Here is a 22,461-nt window from a genome sequence, read left to right as displayed (position 1 = left end):
AATAGACTAGCAAAAAAATCTATTATGTTTACTTTGTGCATTTGACAGCACCTAGTGTACAGTAACTTTCTGTTTTCCCTTTATGTTCAATTAATAATTCCCTTGCTGAAAAGACCCTTACAAAGATGTATAGGGGAGCAGAAAAACCATTGTACATACAGATTTTTTTTAAATCAGTACATAGTACTTAAGGTGTGCTCCATCAGAAACCGTTTTTCTTTTTTAAATCAGATTTAAAATATATCAAGTTAATAATGTCCCTTTTAAAGGAGGGACTGGCTACCTTCCTCAGCTCCCTGAAATCTATTTTAAAGAAGAGAAGCAATGGTTCGTTATCCTGGAAATTGGATCTCATCCGTCCCACTTGTTTTGCTTTGTCTCAATTATTCTTTATTTAATTCCCTGGCATGTCTTTCACAACCCTGAACCACAGTAACTAGCCTACTCGCATAGAGTCAGGAATAGCACAGGTCCCCTGGTAGGTAAATGTGCTCAGTAGAATGCTGTTACTTGGAATCTTTCTCTTTTTTCTCTCTTCCCCCCTCAAGGCAAGTGTGCTGGGTGATCTTCCTTCCTTCCTTGTATCCCTTCACCGGCTGGCTAACCTACTATGGAAAACGAGCATGATTCTATACATGATTCTAGTCTACGCCCCTATTTTCAGTGTCTATTCTGACATCTCTTTTTAACTGTATTGAAAATCCAAAGCAGCATCTTGCATTACTCTGGTTTTCATTAGCTCTCCACTGTGATGCTGGACACCACAAGTGTATTCATTTCGTATATCATTGGCGATTTGAAACTCACATGAAAATGTTTCCCCATTTTGAATTTTATGTGAGTAATATTCCCATTGGAAAGTAATGGAGTGAAGTTGTCACTTGTCAGCACAGTTATTAAGGAGGATGACTCTCAGATCCTTCTCTCATAATAAAATAAATCTGTCAGAAAATCATTGTGCTTGCACATATCTCACTGTAAAGAACAAGGATCTAGAGTACTTGTTAAATTTCATTGTGTTTACTTAATGGCCAGACAAAATTACACTGCAAATCCCCAGCCCCTAAAACAATTCTTGAATAGGTGAAGCTTGTATTTCATTTACATCATAATAAAGCAATTTACAGACTTTTTTAAACTTCTCTCCCCCTCCCCCCACCCCTCCCACCCCCCATTCGAGAGTTTGCTTCTCAGTGCTCTTACACTTTGCCAAAAGAGATTGGATTTTTCCAGCATCGGCTGCTAGGTTGACTTTGAAGTTACTATTTTGTAACCATTCAAAAGAAATAGGGGGGGAAATGAAACTTGATATAATCAAGGGTGCATCATAGAATCACACAGTTGAGTAGTTAATAGCATTTTGAACCATTCAGACATTACTTAAATATATACATTTATGTAGTAGGGTTTCTTAGTAAGAAGCTAGAACCCTCTTTCTTCCTTGGAGCTATTATAGGCAGTTTCTGAAGTGTGTTCTCTTGGTAAGCATTATTTTCCTATCTGACCTCTTGATTTCCAGTAATTGAAATATGAGCACTTCAAAACTTAACAAATTTTCAAATCTAGGTGGAGGAGGTCAGTATTAGGAAGATACCTTAGAAATAAAATAAACAAGATTACGTGATTGTCGCACCATTTTAAGATCTACGTTCTTTTATTTCAAAATACATATTCAAAACAATGGTTTAAACAGGGCATCCCCTCTGTGTCAACCGAAATGTTTAACAGAGTGTGAACTTTCGTTTTGCTCTGCAGTCTCGGAAAGGGAGTGATCCAGACAAAGAGAAGAAAGTCCTGGAGAGCAGAACAGATAGCATTGGAAGTGGCCGTGCAATCCCAATTAAACAGGTATGCTGCTTTTTTGCTTTCCTATAGTTAGAGACACACCTCGGGTCTTAAACACTATGATGCTGGGCCTGTGTGCCAAGATTTGTTTGATGTGCTCTGGTGATGAATGTGGAAGTCACTCACTTGACATCAATTAGGAGAGGTTCCTGTGTGTATTAAAATAGGATCATTAGAATAAGAAGAGGGAAAATGTGACAACAGGCCTAATGAAGTGCAGTCTGCCGGCCTGCATATGGAGCATGTTTCTAGGCTGAGCTGGCTTCAAAGCCTGCCTTTGTAGAGAATGCTTTGATTGGGCCGTTTGCTGCCAGTCGACAGGGGTAAATCAGATCGCTGTACAAGAGCCCCTTGTGATAGCAGAAATAGCCTGATGTGGCCCTAATTTGCTGTTGCAGACGGACATCTGAACACTGTTTCAGGCTGGTTTGTAACAACGAGGCAATTAGTTGTGATAATCATAGCCGGTGTGTCAGCTGTGTGCTCTTGTTTGTAATTTGCTAATGAAGGAATTGTAACTTTGATTAGGTTCAGTTTCATTTAGACCTTATTATATAAGAGAACATTTACAGCTGTAATCTGTGGCCTTAATTAAACTTCCCCATTACACAACAGGACTTGAATTCAAGGATTTGTTTTGGCCTGTTTTTACTAGCCTAGATGCACTTTCATTAGCCCAGAAACTGGATGCTAAATTGTTTCTGTGTGCACTGCTTCATAAGGGAAAGATAATATTGGAATCTGCAGTGCAGAATGGAGTAATTGACTTGTTCAATATAATTTAATCGGAAATCATGCAGCTGCGAGAGCTGAGCATTTTGAGCATTTGTGTGGGATAGTTTACAAACAGTTTTGTTAGCACTAGTTGCAAATTCTTTTCAAATGTGAGTTGCCATTATGTTAGTAGAAAAGGTGCCAAGTGAAAGACAAGAGATTCTTCCCTTCCTTCACAGCTGCCACAGATTCTTCTTTTGTTGCTTTCTATAGGTCAGTTTTCCCCCTCCCTGCTTGGGCATGGACTCCTCTCATTCCTGCATCATCTTGCCGGCAAGGCTATGTTCTCCTGTTTTGCTTTTGCGCTCTACTTGTATGTGGCATTTTGTTTTCTAAAAACCAGTTTAAAATTTTTTTTTGGCACCTCAGGTAGTGAAATTGTGTGCTATTATCACTATAGATTTTTAGTAGACAAATGTAATCAGGCATGTTGCTATTGTGTGATTCCAGCACACAAACTCTCTACATTTGGCACTGCAGGGAGTGGAGGAAATTCCAGAACTGGAGGGGGGATGGGGTGAGAGGAAAAAAAAAATTCTAGCACTTGTCATGGTATTAGCTGTGGTAGGCTCAATAATATTTTTGAGTAGATAGAGAGTTTTAAATTTCAGCACTATGTAATGAAATGGGGCCGCTACTTTTAATGCAAAAGCACAAATGGGGGAAACTGAGGAATATTGTTGATGCACATGTATTCAAAATTGTAGGTGCCATTCTTTCTAGAGCTCAGTTACACTGACGGGGTCAGAAGAATCTAAGCTAAAATGGACTCTTCAGAGGCTATCTTAGGGTAATGCATACACAGAGCAAAAACATCTCTTGCCGGGTTGTAATAAAATAGCCACTGCATACAATAAAGTCGTCTTCTGTTTCACAGAGCTCTTACCTCTTGGTTTGAAGACTCCAGTGGCTGATGATTATCTCACTGGGTGTTGAGGGGGGTGTCACTTTTCTCCTCCAGTCTTTGGGGAATGATTTTCATTTATTAACCCCTGTTCACCAAAAATGTAAGCAAATTATCCAGTGGGTCACTAGTCAGAAGATTTTTCCTGTTCACCCTAGTGCAAGCAGGATTGGGGGAGCAAGGCGAAGTAAGATTGCACGGCTTTATCACAGCACCCACCATCAATGAGTTTCAGCTCTGCAAACTCTCAGTAGGAGATTGAATTTGCAGAGGATTTGGCATGTGGCTTTTTTCCATTTTATAGATCGTAATCTGCACTTAAAATCAGTAAGCCCATCACAGGTCGCTATGGCCTGGTCTACACCTAAAACTTAAGCTGCCCAAGCTATATTGCTCACGGCTGTGAAAGATGTCATGCGCTGTGTGACACAGGTCAACCTAACCCCCACTGTAGATGTAGCTAGGTCGATGGAAGAATTCTTCCATCAGTCTAGGTACCGCCTCGTGAGGGGGTGGATTTACTACAGTGAGGAGAAAACCCCTTCCGTCACTGTGGTAAGTGTCTGTTGTACAGTGGTGTAGCTACAATGCTGCAACTGTGCTGCTGTAGCACTAGTAGTGTAGACATAGCCTGAGTTACATAAATTAGGAAGCATTAGGGAAAAAACAGTACCCTGGCCAAACAAGGGCACTTCGTCGAATGTATGAATGAAAGCAGCTCATTTACCTACGCCACCCAGTGGAGATTGACACTTACAGACCAGTGAGTGTTGGGTGGAGCTTTGGCACCACTGACCCTTGCCTTGTTCAGGGCATTACTTGAATACTAAGTCCTTGCGTAGGTCTTTACTATAATTCTTTAGTTTTATCTAAAACTAAAGAATAGCTAAGAGAATCTAAGCGCTCTATTCCTTCTCTGTTTTTGAATAGATTGTCAATTGATGGGCAGATTTTAATATGTTTTTTCATTTTCCATAGGGGTTGCCTGACAACTTTCTTTCTTCAGTTATTTTCCTTCATAAGATGTAAATAATCTTTGAGGTTACTACTTAGTTTTTCATATTGGAAATATTAAGTATTGGAAACACTAGACATACGAACTGAGAAATTTTCAATAACCGTTAAAATAAAGAGATATTAGTTTGAGGCTGTCAGTTTATTAAAAATGTAACACAATTTATTTAAAGCTAATTTGCTCCATATGCGTCGTTTTCAAAACTTGTCAGCCATAAGTCGGAAAATATTATTCAGTGCTTGAAACTCTGAATGTGGTGAATGATCTTGCTATTAAGTCCTCTTTAAGTCTTCTTATTCAGATAACTACTCCCACATATTCATTCCTCCTTCCATACACTGAATACGGAAAAGATTCCTGAATATGGGATGTCTGTCACACTTGCCTAATTGTTTAGAGTGTCGTTTTTCATTAGCACTGAATCCTTAATTACAACTGCATCTAGATAAATTGTTAACATGGCTATATTGTTCTGAGGCTTTACAGATTACAAGCACTTGGAGATAGCTCAGAAGCAGTGTTCAAAAATCTTGTCTGAGAAGTTTCACTGTTAAGTTTATTTTCTAATTTCACTGTTGTGAAAGAGGCTGGTAGATACAACAAAGAGGTCTCTTAGAAATAAGAACTTGAGTAATACTTCATTTACTTTTACATGCAGTGGTTAAAAAAAACCAATATAGCATTAGTTTATTTCAATGAAAAGGAAATGGTAGGGAGGTAGAAAGATAAATCCATTTTACTTCAGGAAGTGCAATACAGATTGCAATATTCATAACCTCTCTGTTGCAAGAATATCATCTTGTATTGTTGTTAAAAAAATTCTATTTCATCCCCATATTTTCCTGAATTTATCCTCCTATTAGCCCAATTGTGACCTTGCCACACTGCCTCATACTAGAGGTTATTGTCCATCAGTGACTCCAGCTATGCTAAAGGTCCTGTGACTGCAGGACCATTCCTTAAACTGCTCTTGTGAGTAATGGCTTTGCCAGCTTTACTTGTGCACATGCAGTCTTTCATTAGGCCACTGGGCCTTCTTTAAAAGCCTGTAGCTTTTTTCCAGATCTGTTGTCAATGCTATTTTTCGACACTATGTAAGTTCTTATATGGCAATCATCACTGTAACAATGTGCAGATGTGCTAGCAAGCCAGTGCTTTAGGAGCAAGACAGAAAATAGCCTTTCCTCCATGAGTCTAAGCTCATCATCACTGGTGAGAAGGGGGCGAGTTTCATGGTAGTGTTTGTGCAGTCGTACTTACTTGCGAATAAAAAAAACTTTGCTATAGAATTATGGTTGAAATTATGTTACAATGGATTCTGACTCCCCCAACCCCTGGCAAAAGATTGCATTCTACACCATGTAAAAAAGTTCAGACGTTGAAGGGAAGGGTTAATGGATCCACCTTGTTCCCCCACTTCTCCTGGATGGTTCTTCATCAGTCATTTCATCTGAATTATGTAGTTACCCAGCCTTGGTGTTGCTCCCTAAAATCTGGGGGGGGAAATATGCAGATTTCTAGGAGATTAGAAATGGATCCCATAAGTAAGAAATAGGGCTTTATTCTCTCCTGTTCTAAAGGACAACATTAAGGTTGGGTGGACAGTGTTAATCGGGTGTGTGAATCAATGAGTGAAGGATTCCATGTCAGGGAGGAACAGACAGGATCCCTTAACTGTTCTTGTTCAGATGTTCTAACCTTTTTAAAAGGTCTAGATTTTGTTGTCTAGAAAATGTAATCTCGTTTTGGATGTTAGACTGCAGGGAAACCCACTCTCAACCTTGATTCTTCTCTAAGGCCAGGTCTACACTGGGAACACTTTGCTGGTGTAGCTATGCTCATATACTGTATAGGTAAAACACTCCAATGCTGGACAGTATATACCAGCAAAACTGCTTTTGCTGGCAAAGCTTATCTCGACACAGCAATGTCAGTCAAACCACATCCCTGACCTGCATAGTTATGCTGGCAAACATATGTAGTGTAGATCTGGCTTATGCTTTTTGTTTGTGGTTTCCCAGTCCTTTAAATGAGCAACATATATACATCTGGATGGGTACGAGGTCCACAGGAGTGATGTCTTGCGCTGAACAATCTTCTGAATAAGGAGAGGGGAAAACCCTGAATGTTGCAGTTTGCCACTTAAAGTGCATTATGTTGTGCGGAACATATCTCTACTCCAGTCTAATGTGCATAGATTGAGAATCAGGGCTTGCTTCAGCCTTCTCCAAAAAACCTCCAGCTTGCCATAGATGGCTTCAGCCAGGGAGAAAGCAAACAGCCCTTCATCTACTAAATTCTTTTAAAGCAGTATATAATCTTAATTTTTCCAGTTCTTCTTACTTTCTAACCTGATGGGCTGGATGTACCTATGGCTACTTTTTATAACCCGGAGCTTAGTTAAGCCCTTTTTTGCTTATCTTCATCTGGGGTATCACAAATTGTCTTAATACTTTTATAATGTATCTTCATTATTTCTCCAGTGAATGTCTTTCCTTTTTTCTCCAGAAATACTAAAAAACGTTTTTTCATACAGTGTCAAGAAAACAAAACAGCCATTTGGAATGTTTAGCCTGAGCCATTTTGAAGCTATTGTGAATAACTTCCCCAACCAAAAAAATTAACCAATAGTGAACTTAATGTAACTTTTCAAAACACTATAATTTGAAAACTTCTGTGCTAATTTTTAACAAATTTACTCTAGTATGAAATATAGCATCTGAAATTTCAGGAAGGTCAGTTTCTTTTCAGGAATTTAGGGGAGCTGAAAATCAGGTTTAAGATGGGAAGCTAGCTTTACTTAACTAGAGAGTAGCATTAGCCCTGTCAGCTGGCACGAATAGCTGTGTGTTCCATGATTTTCCATTAAAAACAAACAAACAAAAACAAAATTATGATAAAAGAATAAGATTGCACAGTTAATACCTCAAAAATCAAGAATTAAAAAAAGATGCACGCAAATTTCACTCTTCCCCTCTGTGTGTGCATTATAATACATGCTTTAATTACATGAACACATACTATTTCTCAGATTCAAGAATAGATTCTTCCAGCAACCTTAGATATCCACGTATAGTATCTTGTATTACTGTATTCCACTCTGTGTACCAGTCAAGCAGAAGCCAGAAAAATTTCAATCAAAAAGTTGAAATTTCTGGAAGATTATGAACAACTAAGAAATAGGGGCTTAAAATGGAAGGACTTAAGCAACTTTACTATAGCTTTTGCTGGCTTCGCTGTTGTAATAAGGTTAAGATAAATGGTTAATGCAAGATGAAATAGGAAAAATAACCCAGTCTACTCTCTGTTGAAAAACATTTATGAGAATTAAGCTTTGTTTCCTGCAGAGAGAGTGAATTTTCTAAAAACTCTTTATCAGTCAAGCCATTTTTTTTTTTAGATTCATATGCTTCCTACTAAGCTTCTGTAGTTGGAATGTTTTGGGAAGGTTCATTTTGTTTGTTTTTGTGATCTTGCTAAACCTCCATTAGTAGGACATATTCAAGTAAAAAAAAATCACAACAACAAAAATAAAAGCAAGAAACTCAGCTCAGCGGTGAGTGGGCTTGTCATGTATTAATTTTTCATTGCTGTGGAGAATTGTACATACATAATCACTTGATTGCAGTGGGAGTTAGCGAGCTCCTATGGTGTCATTTGCATAAATCTTGTTAAGTCAATGGCAGTTAATGAAGTACAAATGAGCCTGGAGAAGGTGACATGCAAATCGTGGGTGGCAGATGGGAGGTCTGTTTTTGGGATGGCAGCTGTGTGCTCTTTCTTTTTTCTTTTTTTTCTCCGCTCTCTAGATTTGAGTGTAAATAAATACATAAGAGCTGGTCTGGCTTTCTGGTTTCATAGATTCTTATGTTTAGCATTTGCACTTAATTACAGATGCTCATATTATTCTATAACTGAACTATATAACCTTGACTCTGCTTTTACCCAAAATGGGAAGGCCAGGGCTTTGTTGGAAATAGCTTTTGGCATGACACTTGAGCTGTTTGGTCACACTTGTCAGTATGATATTTTTGCCCCAAAATTCACATTTAAAAAAATTCCAGCTGCATCTCCTAGAATAACAAATGCCAAATTTTGTTTCAATGTAAAGATTTCTGGTGACACTAAAAATGACACCAGTCACATTTATGGGAAATGTTTCAGAGTAGCAGCCGTGTTAGTCTGTATTTGCAAAAAGAAAACGAATACTTGTGGCACCTTAGAGACTAACCAATTTATTTGAGCATAAGCTTTCGTGAGCTACAGCTCACTTCATCGGATGCATATGGGAAAGCTACTTTGAGGTAGTGAAGGAGGGACAAGCAGTATCTACACTGTCCCAAGATTGAAAGATAACCTGTGATTATTGGAATTTGGTACTTTGTCAGTGTAGCTCCTCTCATTTTAAGAAAACATAATAAAACAATATGCACTTAAATAAATGCAAAGATCCCAATGGATCTTTGTTAGTGAGTGACATGAATGGTGAGTGGTTAAACATTCATTTCTGTTAAAGACTAATTCATATTTTTGGAAGTGTGCATTATCGCTTCTGAAATAGCGGGTCTCAACAAATTCGAACTTGTAATTTCTGAATCTGACTTCAGTCAGGAAAAATATATCATTAGAGCTGGTGGAATATTCTGTCCTCCTCCCCGCCAACTCCCCCAACAGAAAACGCTGTTTCAACAAACGAAACTTTGGAAAAATTTTACTTGGACAGAACTTTTCGTTGTTCAGTTAAACATAATTTTGAAACTTTTAAAAAAGTTTTATGTTTTATTGTGAAAACACTCTTTAACTTGCTTTTTTTTCTCACTGGCAAAAGCAGGAGGAAGGCAGAAAGTATTTTATGTTGTTTCTTTCCCCACCCCCGAAAAAAGTTGTGAAACTCCGTTTTGTCAAAAAACTCCAAATGAATACCACCATTGAATTTTCTTCATTTCTTGTGAAATACTTTCACAAAATATTCTCTTTTCAACCAGCACTGTATGGAATACTTGCATATTTGGGATGTTTATTCTAGGAACAACCATTGAGTTGTCTGTCTGTTTTGAATCTATTACCTGGACACATGAAAACAAGCAAATAAAATAAAAATGACTAGTGAAAAACAGTTCCGATTTTAAAATGCAGACAGAAAGTCAAAATAAGCTTTTTGTTTTAGTTGTTTGCCTGCTTTTTAAATTACAAATATCAGATCTTTTCTATGCTGCTCTTACTGGAAGACTCTATGGAGAACTAGTGGGACTGCTTTGCTGCTCCATGACTCATTCCTTCCTACTCTTTGTGTGTCTTGTTTATTTAGATTGTAAATTTTTCATGGCAAGAATTGTCTCTGACATATGTTTGTATGGTGCCTATCACAGTGGTGCCCAGAACTCAGAGTTTTGGGGCACTGCTGAAATGGAACAGTTTATATGGAAAGAAATTTGTATACAGTCTGTTTAAAACTTTGCTTTCTGTTTTCTGTGATAAGTAGAGAACGTTAAAAATTCAAACAGCCCAGCTCCTTCAGTTGTGGTCAGAGCCCACATTCAAGTTCTTTAGAGTGTCCATCAGTTAAAACGAGAGATAAGGCTTGATATTACTCTTATTTCTAAAGGAGGGGGGGAAAACAGGGAAAAGTACCTTTAAAAAATTTTACAAGGTGGAAACAAACAACTGTTCAGGCTTTAGTATATCACAAAGAAGACAAAAGCATGAACACAATTCTTTTTTCCCTTTGCTTAAATGTGAAGGAAACATGTGAGAGCTGATCCCTACAACCTGCTGTAGCCTGCTGACCTTAGCTGGCTGGTGCCTTGGAGGAACATGAGGTGGTGCATTGTGTGACGCTTATTAAATAAAGAAAACAATAATAGATGTTTTGAGAAGGATCCACATAAAGATCAATACCATACACTGATGATTGGCCTGATCTTTGGCAGGGTGCTCCTCTTCTGAGAAAACCAAAGCAGAGACCAATCTGAAGACAGCTGCTATAAAGGGGATGGGTAGACTGAAACAGGGGAAGGAAAATCTGTTGCTTTTTTGTTTCGCTGGCTGGCAGTGACCAGCCGCTTGTTTAATATTAAAAACCAATTTCTTATTTTCTGTATAGATCCATAAATGTTTGAGTTCCTCCTTTTTTCTATCTTCTGATAAAATACAATGCAGTGTAGGCCAAAAAGAACCTTTCCAGTGAAGGATACACAATGGGGTTTTTAATTCCGTATCACTAAGGTTATGGAGGTCCTAGAATCCATGATTTTGTGTGACCTCTGCAACTTCAGCCCCGGACACCGGGGCTCAGGCTGTTAGCCCCAGGTGGCAGATCTCAGGCTTCCATGATTTATTGTTTGTTGCCCACGTCCTTTTTGTGACTTTCACTAAAAAATACCTGTGACTAAATCTTAGCCTACTTATCACTGAACATATTCCTAAATATATCTTTATGGCATGTTAACCATCTGGAGATTATATTTAAAAGGGATTCAATAATTTAGGGATTCAAGGAATTTTCCTGTGTTAGTGCAAAAGCTGTCCCCTTTTGGTCAGGATTTTGTTGGCTTTACTGTAAGCTCAGAATTAAAATAAATGCATATAACCATTCCCAGAAAAACACCTACATTTTCCGCATTAGCTAGAATTTGTTCTCATCTAGACCATGAAATCTTTGTGCCTGACTCATGCAATTCTTTTTGTATGGTCTTTATGAATTTCCAGCCTTTAAACTTCAAGGTTGTCCAGTCTAGTGGCATTGCATCCTTCTCTCTTGCTCCAAGCAGTGGGACCATATCATATCCATCCTTTGGCATCTTCACTGCTTTTCTATATTCACCTTGTACCTGACTCCAAAACTGCCTTTTTGAATTTTCACAGCTTTTAATGGACTTAACCTGACCTCATGTCTACCTACTCTCCTGCAACTCAGAGCTTCTCTCTCTATCTCTCGCTCTCTCTCTCCTCTTTTCAGCTTCCTACAATTATGTGTCACTCTTAGTCTTCTGCTGCCTTATCTGCAGTGGTTTCTTTCCTCATCCTAGCTAATCTTCCTGTTTCTCTTTAGCCTATGTTTGACTCTTGCTGGTGAGTTTTCTGTGCAATAGTTTATGGTACTATATACCGACTTCATGTCCAGTGCTGAATAATAAACTAATTGGTTTAATCTGACCCTTCCACTGAACCAAGTAGTATGGCTGTTGTAGCATCTGAAATAAATTTTCCTTTATAAAATATTCAGGCCTCTGTAGACACCTGTTTCAGTATTTCAGCAAGGTTCAGTGGAAATATCTTTGAGACAGATTTTGAAAAGAGATGCAGAGCTACACATAGTCAGTCAAACTGATTTCATTAGTTCTCTTCACTAGCAAAAGAGCACTATAGTGCTTCAGGCAATTGTCAGACCTGAAACCCACTATCACCATAAATAACAAATGTTTTTATAGCAGGTTTTATGGATGTAAGTGCTTATATCAAACCTATGGAAAAAGAAACCAAACAGGCGACCATCTCAGCAGTAACTGTTGCGGTTTAATTAATTCAGTCTGACAAGGTGAAGGAGTTGGTATTGCAGGAGTAAAACTGATTACCAATGCTACCAGAAAGAGTAAGCATGTTAAAGGGTTTGTTGTCATTTATGTCAAAGCCAAAGTTTAACCAACTATTTTCCCTATTTTATATGTAATATAAAATCAAACCAACAAAATATAACTGGACTTCTTAATGCCAAAAATTATTTCAGTTGCCCAAAAACAAGGGCTGTAACATAACTAAAATCTAACCGATTTGCTCAGTGACCCATCAAATTCAGCTCTAGGTATCTCCCCAATCTCAAATGCATGTACTTTTGCACAATTTTTCTGTTTCTCTGAGCAAGCAATGTATGAAATACTTAGAGATCATGTTCTGAAGTTCTTAGGGCTATATTGTTAACTTTAACCCACAACATTTCTGTCCTGTTGCTCTTGATTACTCTTGTCTAGTATATTTGAAATTCATTTTTCAAGTAATATAGTCAGCTCATTTGCCTCTACTTTCTCTGGCAGAGGAAGTGTAAATCTTAAGTATTTGCCTCCATTCTGAGTCTCCAAATTTTGTATTTTTCATCACTTTGCCTTTTATTGAGGTTGACAGTGTAGTAGAAATGTTTGTTTCCATCTTGCTTATCAGTAAATGGGTACCTTTGCTTATGCCTTTTGCTCCCTACATTTGAAGCAGCACTCAGCTTTGAGCTCTCATCAAAACTGCTGTTGCAGAAAGTATACCTTTTTATAGCTGCTGTTGATCTCATTCAGGACATCTTCCAAGGCTGAGGTTTTGTCCTTCTGTTTGCATCAGAGACATTGCTTCTAACACCTAAAGAAGAGGGCAACTGAGGCCTTCTTATTGGTTGCTTTAGTTAAAGAATTCTAGGTTAGGTTTTCCATCCTTCAGGCATACTTTCTGTGTGTGCTATTGTTAGGTCAAGTTTGTATATCATGGGGAGTCATTTGTGAACTGTTTAAAATCTCTAAAAGTTGAAAACAAAGGCCAGCAGATATGGTATGTCTACAGAACTCTTAATGTCCCCACGATCTAATATATAATTTTATACCTTTCTCAATGCATTTTACAATGGGGAAGAATTCCTTGTGGGACAATGTCCTCAACTCAGAAAAGAAGAAAAATATATCAACAATTACACCTCAAGAAAACGAGGTCTCAGAATGAGGAATCTTTACATCACACGGATGTAAAGGAAAATATTGCCTAAATGAATGGATGTGTCACCGGGATTTAGGATGGCAGATTTGAAAAATTAGAGCAGAAAGTTGAAAATTATCAGCAGATTCCAAAAGGTACCATAAAGCAAAATATTTTGAACCTAAATCAGAAGGCAAAAGAAAGTGGAGTTAAGTATAGTGCCTTTGAAATGAGTGAAATCTTTAACTGAAAAATGTCAAGCCCTTTAAATGTTGATTCAGCATTAGAATATCAATATTGTATATGGATATCTCTGATCCCTGTCTGATCAGCTGGGCACATGATACAACTCAGGGGTTTTTTTTTTTGTTTTTTTTTTTGTCATCAGACTGACTCTAATTTTTGTCGTTTAAGTTGTCCAGGAATGAGAGTGTCCCTTGCAGATCTTATTATAATACTGCGTACTTTGAAAGTGATTGTGTAAGGCATTATTTCTATACACACACACACACTCTCTCTCTTTTCTGTATTACTTCTGTTAATTCAAGTAAAACAGACTTCACCAGGTATTGGTAAGCAGATAAAATACTGAGATTTATTTGCAGACACCATCATTAAAGATGGACTATCCACAATAACTGAGAGGTCGCAAAGAAATTACTAAAAGAATTAACATGTCAAAAGAAAAGCGTTGTGTAGCTTGAAATCTTGTCTTCGTCACCAACAGAAGTTAGTTCAGTAAAATGTATTACTTCTCCCACCTTAACTCTGTATTGTCTGAATTTAACAATTCTAGGTTGAATTGCAAAAGAATAACTGTTTCTATCAAACTGTAAAACCAGTTATCCCTAACTCTGTCTTTGAAAAGTGAAGAAGCTACAGCAATCAAACCATCAGTTGACTGGTTGTGTACTCCTTGGAAGGGACACCAGAGACTTCAGTCTAAACATTCAGACCTGTAGTCATCTCATTGGACAAGCCTGGGACTTTGCTTTCACTCTAAGCAAAGGATCCACTCAGATTCCCTGAACTGAGACTTCTTCCCTTCCAGGAAAAAAGTAATGGAATCTGCATCCTGCTTGCTTCCTTGGCAACTGGTGTGCTCTAGCATGATGTTCTTTGGGACTGGCTCACAAACTTTTACATGATAGAGCCAGTTTAAAGTTACAAAGGATGTGAGTCCATCAGTAAAAAGGCTAAAATATAAATCGAAAAAGCCATGGCATCAGAGAGTAAACTGATAGCAATTACAAGCAGATTTCACAACTGATACTGAAGAGAGAGAGCAACTCTGAAGGAGATCACCAGGACTACTAGGTAGTAATCCTACAAAGAGCAGTGTCTATGAAGAACAAATCCATTTTGCCATCTTGTATTCATCAACTGTAGGGAAGACAAACTCGCAAATTTCAGACTGGAGCTTAAGGCTGGTGGAGATCCCAAGGCTTTCTACTTTACTTAGAAAATGGATGAAGTGAGACTGACAGGGCTACAACAACACTGCATAGGCTTTCTCTGGTGCACCTCGCTAATTATCTGACCCATTGACAAGTACTAATGATATGACCTTTCAACTGCCTAGAGAGGTAGGGAGGTGTTAATACTCCCATTTTATAGAGGGGTACCAAGGAACAGAGAGATTAAGGCCCAGGCTACACTTAAAATTTTACATTTCACACCCCCTGAGAAATGTAGTTAAACTGACCTAATCTCCAGTGTAGACACCACTAGGTCAACAGACAAATTCTTCTGTCAATCAAGATACCTCTTTTTGGAAAGGTGGATTAACTGGAGCAATGGAAAAACTCCTTCCACTGTTGTAGCTGTACCCTTGTAGGATCTCTAGTGTAGACATAGCCTTAGTGACTTGCGTGAAGCCACCCAGGAAATCTGTGGCAGAGCAGATAATAGCACCCTAATCTTTGTGTCAGTCTGATCCATAAGGACCTTCTTCCTTCCCTTTCTAAATAACCTATCTGTGCACTGACTGAGATAATAGGATGAAGGTAGCAGCTGTCTTTATAGTTCTAAATGACATTAGCTTGTAATTGTTTGTTTAATATTGATATGACATGCATTTTACTGAACACTTTTTTTGCAACATGGCTGAATTTTACGAGAAAGCAGAAAATTTCCTTTCTGTCATGCATACCTCTGAACTAACTTGAGAATACATACAGCTCCTTCCTTGAGTGTGTAAAAACGGTTATAACCAGTGTAACGTAGAGTACTTGATTTGGATTATGTTAAACTGTCAGTTTATGTTCCTTAAACAGAATTTACTAATTCTTTTTAGATTAGCCTGTTTTATATAGTTGCGCAGGCAGCTGATTTTGAATGCCAGCATGAGGGACCCTAAAATAATACGTTCTGGACTGACGTTATAGTAAGGGTGTTATTTTCCCAGAGCCCTTTCATTTATTTTTAATTTACAACACAGGCGAGTAAAACTTTATCTCCCACTCATCTGGTGCTGCAGAATCCCATGCCCCTTCCTAAACTGAGTCCTGCTTGAAGAAATGTAACTGCTGTGGATGTCCATTGGTGTCACACTTCTAGTATGCACGTTTTTTGAGCCATCAATAACATACTAAAGTTGTCATCGCTTCCTTTGTTTCCCACTATCCATATTACTTATTTCCACTGTACTTCTCCTGTTCTCCTTCCTGCTGCAAATTCCTCTCCCACCTCTATGAGCCTTGATCCGTATAAATAATTAAACTAAGAATGCACTTGTTTTTCCTGGCCCCAGCCTCAGAAATTATTCATAAGAAAAATCTAACCTCTGCCAGTTCTGCCTCCAAGTTGACTACCACTCTTCCACACTGATTTTGACCACTTCACAACTGGTGTGGTCAGTGAGAATTTCAGCAGTGTCTGTTGCACCTGACTGAAGCTATCTGATAAACCCAAAAGGAAGGAACCAGTCAAGTTGGACAGGTTGCCCTAACAAGCGTGGGAGTTGAGCCAACATTTTTCATGAAAGCATCTAAGAAATTGTTCTTTGCTCAGAATTCATATCTGTAGTGAATAGCTCTTTCCAAAACTCAGTCATAACGTGGCTAACAAAGAGATAGAGATACACAAATAGAAATACTGATTTGAGGTGTAGCATCTTGATTAGCACTTTCATCTAATCTTTATTCCTTCCCAGCACACAGTGATGCATACCAAAATATGCTTGTAGAAATACAAATACCCTTCATTCCCAAATATTCTTAATGCTGAAATCTTCTAAGTAATTCTTCTGTAATTGTTGATAATCATAGTACCCGCAATTTGCTATGTTTTTAATTAGTTGATTACTAGTTATAAAAATGTTCCATACTCAGTGTGGTTCTGTAAATTGTTAACTGGTAGCTACCAGTATAATTAAATATTTCAGAGCACTTGGCTACAGTTCCATTGAACTGTGAAGAAATAATATTATATAGCCAATCAAAAAGAGATACTTGTAAACTCATTTAAAGCGTCAGTGTATGTTAGGACTATCATGGTGATGCTTATTGCAAGAGAAATTAAAGATACAGTTTTGTGCTAAGAGGCAATACAGAAATTAGTTCCTGAATTAGTTGTTAATTGATTTGGTAATTCCCTCGGGTCTGCATGCTCTTTTTTCCCCCTTTTTTGTTGTTGCATTCAGTTAACAGTGACTATTCCCAGAACACTTAAAATATTTTTTCCAATTAGATCAACTGTGCCCTTACATCAGAGGAGTGACTGTAGTAATGTGTACCTGCTTAGAATAATGCTAAATTGGAGGGTGAAGGCTATTTTTTGTGTGTTCTTAACAATGTTTTCACATTTAATATCAAGAAATCCAGTACTCCTAAGTATTTGCACTGATATCCCATGCAAAAATATATTCCATGCAAAAATATATTCTTGGTTTTAATGGAAATTTTCCTCATGTTCAACAGGAAGCTTCCTTTAAGTTAGTTCTTTATGATGCTAAGTAGTGGAACAAATACTATGAACTTGATATATAGATAGCTCTGTGGTTGTTTCTTCAGTTTAGAAGAAATAACCCAGCAAAACTGCCAAATATGGAAAAAGTAAATGTTTTTGTGAGATACACAATTGTAAGACTATTTTGGACCTTTTGTTCTGGTTGTCATCTTAAATAGATTGCATGCAAAGGGCTGCATTCAACCATCAAGTTTCTGACCTGCTACTTTTAAGTCTTTCCCATTCTCCTGTCATTGAACATTCTGCAGAGTGTGTACTGAACTGGAATTGTGAATGGGCAGAGTCCATCTCAACGGAGCACACAGACCAGTGTTAGTTCCAAATTTGCCCTTGTTCTGGGATTCTGGTTTAGTTATATAACTCAAAGAACAACCCAGCATAAAGCCTGAAACGGTTTTAAGAAAGAGCGTCATTGTGGCCTTACTCTGGGAGACCTACCTCAGCACCTGCAGGGGAACTGAGTTGGCACCAATCTCTCCAACTTGTTCTCTCAGGCTAAGGGAGCTGCACTCTTATACAGAAGTTGAGGGTCAAAGACACTGCTGAAATGTGCGCATATGCATGAGATGCATATGCATGAGATGTGTTTAGAAATTGAGGGATACTAATAGGTAAGCTTTGTTGCCTCCATAATGCCTCTTCAAAACAACACTGTTTCATACGTCTTGACTCAGACTGCTGCTTTAAAGGCAAGCTTTATCATCATTGAAGGGTACTTAATCATCACAACTGACCTGTGTTGGACCAATCCTGAGTTTGCCAGGGACCTATGTCCCCCCCGAGGAATGTGCTGTTAGCATTCCAGAATTGGTGGATATCTGATGGTTGATTATCCCTACTGGCATACCTTTGTTGCCACAGTCCTCAATTTCCACTCAGTATAGATCTGTTAAAACCTGCCAATGCTGTTAATATTGCAGTCAGTGCTCACATTTACACTGTAGGTATCTCTGACGGTGGACATCAGCATGGATGTATATTTACCCTCAGTAGATAATGTTTTCGTATATCACTTCTCCTGTATCCCCTGTTCTCCTGCTACCTAGAGAGAAGCTTAAACTCAACAGCTCTTTTCTAGACAGCTCTGTAAGGGTCTCTAAAGACCGAAGTGCATGGCAAGACTATTTCATTCTAATTCAAGGAAAAGAGAGTTTAAGGTGAAGAAACTGTTTGGGCAGCTAGAACAGCTAAACAGGAATACACATTCCCCTGGTCTGTCCATCCCCATTCCAAAAACTCAACAGACACAGTGTAGATAGAATTTGCATTTTTCTACCAGCACCGGACACACTGGGAATTTGGCAAAAGGCAAGCAGATAGCTGATCTGTCAGCAGGTTACGAGGCTAATTTAAATCATTTCCATCATGAACCCACAGATTAGCCAGCATACCTCATGGCCTGCGATAACATCAGTTTTCTTTTCTTCTGTGAATCTGTATCTTCAAGTGAGCCGTCTGCCTCCACATGGACTCTTTTTGAATATTTTGATTCGTTCACCCTACCACAGACGTAGGAGGATGACCGCCAGGACCTGGAGGTCCCTCCTGCCTTGAATTCAATCCAGAGGGAACAATCCAGAACCTGGAAAAACTGTTGTAAATGCTTATTTACTGGTAGACTTCTACCAACACCTACCTGAAAACACTTGCCTTCCTGCTAATAGCCATGTTTAAGAGGCCCTAGAAAACGTGTTTTCTATCTCTCATACTGCAGACTGCCCTTATCTCTTCTTCTAAAAGCCAGCAAAGGTCTAGATCAGAGGTGTGCAAACTATGGCCCACAGGCCACATCTGGCCCGCGGGACCATCCTTCCTGACCCCTGAGCTCCTAGTCGGGGAGGCTAGCCCCCAGCTCCTCCCCTGCTGTCCCCCTCTCCTGCAGCCACGTGGGCAGCATGGCTTGCGCCTGCCCACCTCCCAGGCTTTCCAATAACCTGTCCTGCCACTCTGAGCGGCATGGTAAGGGGGCGGGGGCAGCGGGGGTTTGGATAAGGGGCAGGAGGTCCCCGGGGGGGGCGGTTGGATGGGGTGGAGGTTCTTGGGGGGGTGGTCAGGAGACAAGAAGCAGTGGGGGTTGGATAGGGGGTTGGGTCCTGGGAGGGGGCAGTCAGGGGACAAGGAGTGGCAGAGTGGATGGGTTGGGGGTCCCAGGGGGCCTGTCAGGGGGTGGAGCTGTGGATAGGGGGTTGGGCAGTCAGGGGACAGGGACCAGGGGGGTTGGTTAGGGGCGGGGGTCCTGGGAAGGAGCAGTCAGGGGACAAGGAGCAGGGCGGGTTGGATGGGTCTGGGGTTCTGAGGGGTGGGGGCGGTCTGGGGGCAGGAAGTGGGAGGGGGCAGACAGGGGGCGGGGGTCAGGCTGTTTGGGGAGGCACAGCCTTCCCTACCCAGCCCTCCATGCTGTTTCGCAACCCCGATGTGGCCCTTGGGCCAAAAAGTTTGCCCACCCCTGGTCAAGACTAATGTGCCTATTACTGCCCATTAGCGTCAATTAGTACTGACTATAAGATACTGACAAAATATTTTCTCCAAACTATTATTCACTACAATCAAGGTTTCTTAATTAAATATAGATATGGGGCTAGTGCAGGGGTGTGCAAACTACAGCCTGGGGGCCACATCTGGCCCTTCAGACATTTTAGTTCTGCCCTCGAGCTCCAGCCGGGGGTGGGGTCCAGGGTCAGGGGCTTGCCCCGCTCCAGGTATGCGGGGGCTCCGTGTGGCTCCCGGAAGCAGCGGCATGTCCCCCCTCCACTTCTATGTGTAGGGGCAGCCAGGGGGCTCTGCACCCGCAGCTCCCATTGGCCAGGTAAGTGCCACCTGGAACCTGCACCCTCCTGCACCTCCAACCCCTCATCCCCAGAACCCACACCCTAGCCGAAGCCCTCACTCCCTCCCACACCCCAATCCCCAATTTCGTGAACATTCATGGTCCAACTTACTATTTCCATACCCAGATGTGGCCCTTGCCGCTTGCAACAATTAGCGAACTGAAACACAGATATGGGGCTAGTAACTTGCAAAAATGGGCAAACACCCAATGTACATCTTTCAAGACTCCAAATGGTGGCCTCTGTGATGCTTATGTGTGGGATGTGGGTAGTTTAAGTCATGATGTAATCTGTGAGGGTCCTGCATTGTGTTTGAGATTTCTCCTTGGAGGTGACTTGCTGATAAGTTAACTGTTCATTTCTCTGTTTTCTGTTTGTGTTGGTGAAGGTATGTATAAGTTAGCAACTTCAGCTGTCTTTAAAAAGCAGCTTCTTGTTTAATGAGTTTTGTTAGTTTTGAACTGGTTTAGTGTGTGGGCTTCCTTTCGAAAATGTTATTCCCATTGTGAATATGATACAATGTTGGAAAATACATTGAAGGATAGCATCATATTGTTTAAGGGGAAAATGAAGAACAAAACCACTAAGAATCTGACAATGTGTGAGGAAAACCCTGAATGATTCTGTTTTCTTAGTATCTGTCAAACATTTTAAAATTCAGGTAAATGTCATAAGAACTCATATAGCCTTGTGACTAACAGTAAAACTGAGCTTTTTTCCTTTTCCCAAATTTAACAATTTAAACTTTTCTTTTTGTTTAAAGCAGCTAGGAAAGAATCACTGAATTGCAACTGGTAGGTAATGATTCTTGGTTGGTAAAGCAAGTGTGAGAATAGCTCACATGTATCACCAGATTTCCAGGGGAAATAATCAGGGCTATGCTTGGGAGTAGAATATTAATGAGATCAGGCAACGCTTACAGAGTCAAGGGAGAGACATTGGAAGTATGGAGACTAGATGTGGGGAGATTAAGGAGAATATAAGGAGGATGCTGTCAGGGTCTACATGCATACCTAGAAATGGGGGGTTAACGTGGGTGATATTAAAAATAATCACTGGTTAATAAAACAGTTGCTGCTCCTCAGGGTTGGTTAACTTGCTTTCCAAGACTGAAAAATGCCTCTTAGAACAAAGGGAAAACAAGCAGATAACTTAGCCTCTGGAGTATTGAGGATTTGGGCTACTACAGTCTGGGTTTCTTTCTGGCTTTCAGGGAGATTCCAGCAGAGGCTGCCTGTTGTCCCCTCCCTCCACTCCTGGTGCTACCAGACTGGCTTCCTGAAAACTGACTGCTTGTTATCCCCTTGATGAGGCACTATCCCTAGCTCGAATCTGCAGTAAAAGAATAAAACAGTCTCTCCAATGAGAGCAGCCACTTGGGAGACCTTCACATGCTTAGGAATGATCTTATTCATCATTCCAACACAGGACAAAGTCAACACACCCCATCAAAGGGGGCAGAGGATGCAATGAAAAAAGATGTAAGATTGTTTTGGAGAAGAAGAGGGGGGAGTGATTGAAAGCAATGAAGACCACAACAAAGGAAGCTATGATATGACAAAGAAATCATGATTTTTCAGTGCTAAAGTGTTGTAACAAATCATGGTGGCATCTCGAAGTGTGACATACAGACATTGACAGGCATGAGGTCAAAAAGGTGGTCCTCATGGGACCCCAAGGCTGAGTTTGATCTTCTAGCCAAAAGTCAGTGACTAATACAGCCATAAGAGGGTATTTCTTGAATTGTTTCCTCCATGTTGCACCTAGAAAATGCTTACAAGGGGTATTCTCTTTATTTCAGCCATCTGTATGTACCCAGATCATTAAAAAGAGCCATAGAATCACTCACTAGCTTATTGAGTGTGTGAGATTTATAAATAGTGATTGGTGGTAATTGTTGAGGACTGTAGAGGCTTCATAGTGGTGTTCCCTTTTTAAGAGATAATTGTTATTAAGGATGTAGTATAGCAAACTCCTCAGGATTGAGACTTTGTTTTGAAGTTGTGTATCACGTATTGGCTCTGTATGTGGAAGTTCATTCAAACCACCAGTACAAGATACACCATGGTGTCTTGCAAAAGTTCTGTGGTTTCAGGGGACATCTTTTCAGAGAGAGAGAATGTATAATACATTAAAATTCTGGGAGCCAGAATCTTTTCATCGTGTGCTCTAGGTGGGGAATTAGAATGGAGATCAGTGACATATATAAGATTAAGTAGAATGGTGATGACTGTTAGCAAGTCAAATTGCCTGATAGAGTTTGGTTGACACACTGATTATTAATGTGTTGTAAAGATGTTTTGGGGATTCGCCATATTTGTATGGTTGCCAACAAAATGTTGACAGTTGCATTGTGGTTAATAAATTCATTTAGATTTATAAGCATTGTTTACAGAACCTGTTCGCCTGCTGAAACTCTAACAGCATCTGTTCCTTCGTACTAATTAACTGCTAATTAC

At 39.7% G+C, this 22,461-nt stretch overlaps 1 protein-coding gene across 3 annotated transcripts in view; it reads left to right on the top strand.

Annotated features, from left to right (window-relative positions):
* The window catches only part of AGAP1 (ArfGAP with GTPase domain, ankyrin repeat and PH domain 1), a 696,795-nt gene that overhangs the window by 372,477 nt on the left and 301,857 nt on the right, over positions 1-22,461 (top strand). For 2 of the 3 annotated variants that reach the window (XM_077830624.1, XM_077830625.1), the window contains exon 9: positions 1,756-1,848. In XM_077830624.1, coding sequence (XP_077686750.1) covers positions 1,756-1,848 — 93 coding nt within the window. Of the gene's footprint in view, positions 1-1,755; positions 1,849-21,215; positions 21,335-22,461 lie in introns of those variants that run through there. The other variant, XM_077830627.1, reaches the window with a different exon arrangement.

The sequence above is a fragment of the Eretmochelys imbricata genome, chromosome 11, assembly GCF_965152235.1.
Source record: "Eretmochelys imbricata isolate rEreImb1 chromosome 11, rEreImb1.hap1, whole genome shotgun sequence".
Classification (NCBI taxonomy): domain Eukaryota; kingdom Metazoa; phylum Chordata; order Testudines; family Cheloniidae; genus Eretmochelys; species Eretmochelys imbricata.
The sequence above is the reverse complement of the archived record's forward strand: the minus strand, read 5'-3'. Positions and strand labels throughout refer to the sequence as shown.